Raw genomic sequence first — 9,207 nt, 5'->3', positions numbered from 1 at the left:
AGCTACCAGTGAAAATCTGAATAAGGAACAGAACAAATGCTCTAAAGGTTTCTCTAATGAAATGTGATTCTCAACTGTCTCAAATACTGGAGAATAAAGCTAAATTCAGAGTCACAAAGGCTTATATTATGAATTTTGTGTTTTTTTTGTCTTCACAATTCCTGCTATTCTTTTTCTGTCATGTGTGGAATGACAAGAACGCTGTTTGTGAACCACTGTTTCAGTATGTAGAAATGGTCCAGTAACTTTTACTCCGCATACAAACTCAGTAATGTCTGAAAATCAAACCATAATCTTTTATGAAACCGCATAGAATTTATCTTTAGAAGCATTAAAGTCGAATTAAATAAAGAAAATAAATAAATCTCTCAAAATGAAAAAAAAAGAAAAAAAGTTTAAAACAAAAAGAGCCAGCTTCACATCACAAAGTAACTGTCACCTTATGTAGCATTCAAAGACAGCAGACTTGCAGCAGCCCTTTAGCTCAAGGAAAACTGGCAGAATGTGTGAACAGACAGAGAAAAGAATTGTAAAAGAAGTCAAAAAATAAAATTAAAAAAAGTCTCGTACCTGAAGGGAAACTCCTGTCAAGCGATAAGGGGAAGTCGAGCAGCAGTGTGCCTGGTTTAACAACAACACGAGTCACGACTCTCACGCGCACACAGAGCTCGAGAGGCGGCCCTACTGTAAAATGAGCAACAGTGTTGCCAGATTGGATGGACGATTGCCAGCCCAAAACCCTCCCAAAAACGCCCAAACCTTTAACTGTCAAAATAATGTGATGAAATATGTAAACCAAGGTTGCTAAGGGCCATTTTTACCTCCTTAAAACAAAATAATGACAAAAATATATAAATATAACGTTAGATAAATTTCCCAGGTAAACGGATCGAATCTGGGCAAATAGCCTACATGAAAGAGAATTGGGCTACCGAACATGAATAAAATATACAAGCAGACAGTCAAAACGGCAATCAAGAAATGCATCATTTTCAATATCAATTTAAATGCAAAAAGTGGCCAATATAAGTGAAAGGAAAAAGCAACGTAATTAGCAGATATTTCACACTCGTTCGTGCACTCACTATGATGGTCAAAACTGTGTCATTCAACATACTGAATTATAATCCGACAATTAAAAATAACAAATGCGCTTACCCGTTAATATTGTCATAACACAGACCTTTGCACAGTCAAAACTCATCAAGTCTAGCAGTTTGCAAGGATTTATCAATTTTGAGCGTTTATACGATAAAAGACAGGACCGTATAAACCGACATATTTAGTTTCAGGTTTGATTCATTAATTCAAATGTGCTCTGATTTCGGAATTGCAGTGATAGAGCCTTCGTGTCATCTCGCTCCACAATAATTCACGTTCTGAGAGTTGAGTCACTCTCCCATTCTTTTAACTTATATTTAGGCATTGTGATTACTTGAATATACAGTCACTACATTCAAAATCAGATACGTTATAACATCACGCTAAAAACTTGTCACTCATGAATCATTAAGTCTGTCTGCTGAGCCCTTGTGATAAGTGCGAGGTTTGCATCAGCAGTGTGTGTGTGTGTGTGTGTGTGTGTGTGTGTAGTAACGTTGTGATGACTGATTGGATGCAGTACATGCATACTTGGGCTTGTTTGTTAAACAATTAGCCTATGCAATTTACATGTTTGAAAACCGCCAAACTGACCCCAAACCAGCCCAAATTTTGTCCACCCGCCCAATCTGGCAACACTGGCTAGCAATTGATCAACTCCCCTGCCCCTGCCCCCAAAGGAAGTCACAACATATGAGAAGAACAGTGGGATGGTTACTATTGAGTGAGTGAGTGAGTGAGTGAAGTGACATGTGGCCAAGTATGGTGACGTACATATTTCATTTTTTTTTACAATTTAATAACCATTTTGCCATCACGCGATTGTTTTAAATGGACCTGTGATGTAACAAATACATTTCTAAATGTATAAATATTACTGTATTCTGATGAGGTCATGAAACTACATGCACATTATTGACAGGAAAATATTGTACAAAACAGTTTAACAATGACCATTTTTTTGTCAACTTTCCAAGTGCAGAACAGTAGAAAAGCTTGAAAGTGCTCTCAAATAAGATTGCAATGGATTTAAGTTCGGATGAAAGCTGCAGCTCATTCCACCAGTGACTGTGGAACAACTTGAATGGAATAAATGGAATAACTGAAAGGGGGGGAAAAAAAAAAGGCAAACAAAACGCAGATCTGAATATTGTCTCAAGTTAAAGTTGGGACTCTCAGGGTGTGGACTGTGGAGAGCGAGTGATTATAATTGTTGGGTATTACAAGAGGGGGAGAAATAAAAAAAGTCAACAAACTAATTTTCAATATTTATTTTCATACAGACAAGATTATTTTCTCTATTTTTGAAAACATAGCTATTAAACAACCAAAATACAGGATGTGGGTAAAATAATCAAATTAAGAGCTACATGTTAAAGGGCACATTTAAGTTACTAAAAAACATAGGCATAACAAAAACTTTTTTGAAAACAATTAAGAGGTAATGGTGAAATGATCTCAGACATTAATTAAGATAATAAAAGTAGTGTTTTTCCAGACCACAGTTACAAAAGGCCAGTAAAATGGCGACCGGCGCTTGGATTTTGAACACTACACTCACAAAAGAATTGTTCATTGGCACAAGTTGGACTGACACACACCGGCCATGCCAACCACACTGCCGTTCGAAGGTGGAAAGACAGCCAAGGACCTGGACTTCTAACCTTCACGAAACACATCTGAAACATTCTCAGAATGTTTTAAAGTTCTGAACCTCACACTGGGGTTCTGAGAAAATGCATCCAACTGACTTTGAATACACATGCACACATTTAAGTGTGATGCCAACAGGTGACTCGTGAAATTATGCCTCAGAGAAATCTCAGTATTTATGCTTGGCCACATTACAGAGTCTGCTGCATTCTGCAAATGGTCTCTAGTGAGGACAGATTGAGCTCACTCTGGCGTTCCCTCTCTGTCCTGAAATGAGACACCTGATCCTCTCATTAGAGAACAGGAATGAGGCACTTTTCATTCTGACCTTTTGGATGTGGCTGCGTTCACTAAACAGCTCACACATCAGCAAGAATCTGATATACAAAATCCATCAAAAAATGGTACAAGAAAGCAGTCTCACATTGGGAAGTTGGTTACGGCTAGCTCACGTAGTTCAACTTTTGATAAGCAATTTATTTTGGCACATAAATCAACTTCTCTAACAAAAGAGTAGTTTTCAAAAGGAAGTTCTCTTTGGATACAAGACCTAAAGTTGCCCAATCAGATTAAACACCTGGGTCAAACTTTTATCAAGATAACAGGCCTAACATTCGCTGCTTTTCTGGCCTGCACCATTGTTGTTCACTTGAAAGGTTTTTAGAAAAATCTCCTAATAAAACCAAACGTTTTGCAAAAAATCAAAGAACAATGTAGGGACTTCATAAAAAGAAACAATGGAGACTTGTGAGAGTTTTGAAGCACTTGAAGAGTGCTGAACTGCACTCTGTTCTTCTCTTGGGTAGACTCTTCGCTTGGTTTACACTGAGAAGAGAGAGAACAAGAGAGACTGGAGGGCTTTTAGCTGTGCTTAAAACCACAGAACAAATACCAGTCATGCTACATCTCCCCGGGCTCACAGTCATTTTACCAAGGAGGAGGTTCCTGGATCAACATCTTGGTGTTAATGCTAGAACAACATTCATGTAAACTAAAAGTAATTTCCAAACAATGGAATGGGATTTGTTTTTGTTTTTTAGACTAGTGAGCCATCAATTAATCATTCAGACCAATGTGTGAATTGGAGTGATCCATTAAAAAATATAATAAAAATGATAATATTAATAACAACCATTGCTCACAAATCAGACATTTCTATGGCTTTCAAGCAGTGTTATTTTAGTAACAATTATATAGTATTAAGTATCATTTTTGAATCTTGAATTACTAATGTATTTTTTTCATAATTAAAATGTATTATTTTTTATATATTTTCAATTATTATAAGTTTTAGAAGGGTTGTCATTTTTATTAGCCTTTGTTTTTTTATTTTCTTTATTTCAGTTTAGTTTTAGTAATTTTAGTGCTTCAAATCCAACTTAGTTTTCCATTTAATATTTAGATTTCATTTTTATTTCAATTAATGAAAATATTTTTTTTGTTAACACTGCTTGCAGGCCACTTTTACTCAAAAATATTTTGTTCTTGTGCAGACAAAAAAAGTATATATTTACTATTTCTACGTATACATTTACTATTTCATTTCCATGACTCTTCTATGCCTGGAAAACACAATTTTAAGAATTCCCTGACACTTTCATGACCATGGGAACCGTGTATGTTGATTCAGGAACATCCTACTTGACAAATCAGTCACTGTGTAACAATGTTGAGCCCAGCTCTGATTTCCCTAATCATAAACACTGTCATCTTCTTAAGTTTCTATCCATCTGATATTTTTGATCTACTCAACTTTCTACTTCCATCTCAACTCAACCTCAACCAGGTCTCTCACCTCGGTTTGTGCAAATACACACGTACCACTGTGTGAGCTATTCAACCTACTGTCAGTCCCTTTAAATCTAAGGAGACACTCCATACTTATCTTCACCATCTACTTTTTTACTTTTTTAAAATCTCTATCATCTAGCTGTGCTGCCATCATTTCTCTGATGTCTAAACTAGAACCGGGCCTCACGGCTCTGTGTGAGCATGTTTGGGGGCTTCTGGGACATCTCTTGTAATTTAAAGATAGCCCAGAGGAGCATTGGGACAAAAGGCATCTGAATGCAACACACAAAATGCAGGGGCAGTGCGAATGTTTGTGCTGGTGGGGGGTTAGGCCTCTCCTTTTTAATGTAAAGGGTTAACTTCTCTGCTCGATTTTATTGCCTTTGCTTCTCCCACGTCTCCTGTCCACTGTAATCTCCACCAATTTCCCTTATTCCAGTGCTGGAGAGAAACGGGAAGAGGGTATGCAGTTACAGAAACATCTGGAGCGGTTTACTGTGAATGCCTTTGTGCCCAGCAAAGGCTTTCCACTTTTTGGGTGAGTCTCACAAAAGCATGCAGATTTTACCCCCAAATCAAAATATTAAATGTAAAAAAAAATAATGCCATTTTGCATTAAGAAAATGAAGATTATTTGTGTGGACCATTTTGCATTGTGACAATTTCCATGACAATTAAATCACATTTTTCCACAATGCCAACTGTCATTATTGATTTACATTTGAGGGTTTTACAACTCCCATTAATCTCAATTGTGATTCTCATCAGATTTCCATTTTTACCATACAAGAGTAAAAATGACTATAATAAAAAGCATAAATTAAAAGTTTAAAAACATGTTGTATAAATACTTTACAACTTAAATAATAAATATTTTCTGCAACACAGAAGCTGTTCATTTTTTCTTAATGAACCTAATTAAATTTTTTTAGAATCATTTCTTACTCATATATTTTGATTATGGGGTGAAATATGCACTAGTTTATGGGGCGAGAATTATAAGATTCAACAACATACTAGATCAAAACTCTAGTGAGGAAAATCAGTTTTTTTTTTTATATGCTTAAATTAATTTGGCTGTGTGAAACCGGTGGCTGAAACGAGTCTGCAATTTGGTCATATCCGTGAAAGAGAGACCCACAAAAGCCTCTCCAGGAATCTTGGAGAAGATTAAATTCCACAAAAAAAAAACAACAAAGAGAACGTTTCTTTTGCAGGAGGACGGTATGACAGAAGGGAAGGGGCTGTGGGGGATTTCACTGCCCTAACTTGTCAATCATTTCCCTAACAGCTATTTTCTCTGCTGTTCCAACAAAGACTCAAGATGATCTGCTCTCTTCACTGCAGCCTGAAAGACAGAGGAGAAACAAAGAAGTTAGTTGTAAATCAAAATGTATGAACAACAAGCATTGCTTTACTGCAACAAGCAAATACACTGAATCAGACGTGTTGCAACTTACCTCATGCTGCTTTCGCAGGTTATTAACAGTCTCTTCCTTCTTCAAAATAGCAGACTTCACTCTACAAAAGAAAGAGACCAGGAACTCAAATCAAGCATAGAGTAAACGCCTCATCTGCAGCTTTAATCCAAAGCTAATTATTTTCCAACCACAGTTCCAAACAAGGAACTAAAAGAAAAATCCTCTTGGCCTCTGACCTTTGATGCACCTCCGCAAGCTCCTCTTCTTTCTCTCTGGTCACTCGCTCCAGCTCTAAGCGGAGTCGTGCCTTGGCCTCAGAAACCTCCATCTTCATCCTCCTATTCTCTTCCTCCGTCTCTACAAGCCGTTCTGCAAATTCTTGCCTTATCACTTCTGCTAGACTGCGGCGCTCATCTGATAACTTGTCACGGGCCTGTGAGCCAAACCATAAAAAGAGACAGAGACAAAGCAAGAGGAATGAAGTTGATTGAAAAGCCCACAAGCTACAAAATGATTCTTAGGAGGGTAAATTTCATGAAGCAGTTTTAGCATTGCATCACTTGCTCACCAATGGATCTTCTTCTTCTGGAGATTGGTTTATTACAAACACACTGGTTTTCATTTTATAAAACGTTAATTGATACACTGGAGTTTACTTGTGATGTTTTATCAGCTGTTTGAACTCCTATTCTGACGGCACCCATTCACTGCAGATGATCCACTGGTAAGCATTCATGTAATGCTACATTTCTCCAAATCTATTCAGATGAAGAAACAAACTAATCTACATCTTGGATGACCCAAGGGTGAGTAAATTGTAAGCGAATTTTCATTTTTGGGTGAACTATTCCTTTAAAATAGGCTTCATTGATTAATGAAATTATTATAATTTAGGGTGAAATATAAATATAATATTCACCCCTGTAGCTAACCGAGTAAGTTATCTAACCACAATCAGTAATCTATTTTCAGTCATTTCACACAATGGCACTGACATTCAGTTTATCACCACTTCCAGAAAAACAAGTTCCCTAGCTTTTACCCTGAATGACTTACTGACTTAAAGGGTTAGTTCACCCAAAAAACAAAATTAGCCCATAAATTACTCACCCTCAAGTCATCCTAGATGTATATGACTTTCTTCTTTCAGATGAATCCAGTTGGAGCTATATTAAAAATTGTCTTTGATCTTTCAAGCTGTTTCATGGCACTCAGCGGGTGTTGCATGCATCAGACCAAAAGCAGTTAAATAAAATGCGCCCATAAATAAATAAAAAAAAAAGTGTCTCACACGGCTCCGGGGGGTGAACAAAGGCCTTCTGTAGCGAATCGATGCGTTTTTGTAAGAAAAATATCCATATTCAAAACGTAGTAATTACTTTAATGTAGCTTGCGCTCACTGTTGTACACAGAAGCAGTTCCGGGGGAATGACGTATGAGGTCAGCGCTGCATAATTTATGGGCTAATTTTCATTTTTGGGTGAACTAACCCTTTAATCTGAGCACTTTTTGACTTACTGAGCTAAAAGTCAATATTTTTTTTATCAAGTCCAATTCAAAGTAATGGTTTGTTTTGGTGTTATTTGTATTTTCAGTTTGTGAGACTTAAATCAGTCTAATTACTTTATACAGTGCAATTCTATGTAATTACTGACTGTTATTGTTTAGTATATAGTTAGGACCATTTATTGATAATAAAATCATTAGGGAGCCAGAATTGTCACTTACTCATTTAACTGAATCCCTATGATTCCCCTCTCTACCAAAGAATCTACAATAGAGTTTGTCGATTTATGAGTAACCTTATATGTGTTAATGAGTGTGGACAAACAAAGCAGCACCACTATAAGGATGGTTACCCGGGTGAGGTCGCTTATCTCCTGCTCTCGTTGTCGTAAAAGCGACTGTAGTCGGAGGAGCTCTGCCTCCATCTCACTGTGTTTCTCTCTCATCTCCTGCTGTTTCTGCAGTGCTGCCCGCTCCGAATGCTCCAGATCTCTGAGCTCAGCCTCGTATTTCTCCCTCACACGCTTTATTCTGCACAAACACATACACATACCATACAAAATGTACATTCAGTTTGAAAAAACAAAACAAAACAAAACACAGTCCTTCTGCCACATGTTAAAAGGATGGGTTTAAATGTAAATGGCAGTATATCCAGTGCGCAAATTGTCTAGAAAGAGCTCAAAAATGTGGCCCACAATGAAAATCAAAGCAAAACACCAGTCTTCAGTGTCACACGATCCTTCAGAAATCATTCTAATATGCTGAAGGTGTACATTACAATAAATCATTTCAAAGAATACAGTATATTTGTATGTTTTTAATTATAATTTAACTCATGATGAACAGCAGTACTGGTCTACAAGTAAACTGGTCAGCAGGGAAATGCGTAGCACATACTGAGTCTTAAAATCTGTGCTAATTAAACACATGTGGGTAGAACTGTAACATCCGCTGCCACCCAGTTCTCCAGAGACATTTAAGTTCACACAAACAGGAAGGGGAAACACACCGGTTGTCAGCTGCTCTCTCACACTCCTCTCTTGCCCCTCTCATCTCCTCCTCTAGTCTCTGAATGGCCAGCTCGATCTCTTTGTCTCTCCCTCGACGCACTTCCTCTTTAATCTCCCTTTCCCTGTTCAGCAGCCATGCTTCCTGTGAGAGTAAACACAGTGTTCTGAGACCACCACAGGGACTTTTTAACTTTACGTAAACTTGCAGTTGTAAACCTTCTGTGACTTTGTTAATACAGAGATATTTGACAGAATTTGTTTGACCCAGGGGTGTGTAAACACACTAAACCTATGAAATTACACCACGGCAAATTACTCTGTTATCACCTTGAACTCTTGTTAACGTACGATAGAAAGATGGGTTATAAAGGAGGTCATTTGCATTTGCAAAGCAGTTGCTATGTAATTCTGACACGTTTAAAGCAATAAAATTAAAAATACACTACCGTTCAAAAGTTTGGACTATGTAAATTTTTTTCAATGTTTTGAAGGTCTCTTGCACCCACCAAGGTTGCATTTATTTGATCAAAAAATACAGTAAAAACTGTAATATTGTGAAATATTATTATAATTTAAAATAACTAGTTTTGATAATCGAGAAACATTTCTTATTATTATCAATGTTGAAAACAGCCTAATATTTTTGTAGCAACAGTGATTTTTTTTCTTTGATGGATATATATATATATATATATATATATATATATATATATATATATATA

General features: G+C 36.8%; 1 protein-coding gene across 1 annotated transcript in view; it reads right to left on the bottom strand.

Moving 5' to 3' along the window:
* Window positions 1-5,337: 5,337 nt before the first annotated feature.
* Window positions 5,338-9,207, bottom strand: part of LOC107561818 (centrosomal protein of 131 kDa-like) — a 28,714-nt gene continuing 24,844 nt past the window's right edge. Inside the window, exons 21-25 of the mRNA XM_016246315.1 lie at window positions 8,485-8,627; window positions 7,826-8,003; window positions 6,203-6,399; window positions 6,006-6,066; window positions 5,338-5,893 (exon numbers count right to left, since the gene is read on the bottom strand). Of these exons, the coding sequence (XP_016101801.1) occupies window positions 5,837-5,893; window positions 6,006-6,066; window positions 6,203-6,399; window positions 7,826-8,003; window positions 8,485-8,627 (636 nt within the window). The 3' untranslated portion in view covers window positions 5,338-5,836. The remainder of the gene's footprint in view (window positions 5,894-6,005; window positions 6,067-6,202; window positions 6,400-7,825; window positions 8,004-8,484; window positions 8,628-9,207) is intronic.

The sequence above is a fragment of the Sinocyclocheilus grahami genome, unplaced genomic scaffold (genome assembly GCF_001515645.1).
Source record: "Sinocyclocheilus grahami isolate Dianchi unplaced genomic scaffold, SAMN03320097.WGS_v1.1 scaffold794.1, whole genome shotgun sequence".
Taxonomy (NCBI): domain Eukaryota; kingdom Metazoa; phylum Chordata; class Actinopteri; order Cypriniformes; family Cyprinidae; genus Sinocyclocheilus; species Sinocyclocheilus grahami.
Note: the sequence above shows the minus strand (reverse complement) of the source record. Positions and strands in the feature narration are given on the sequence as shown.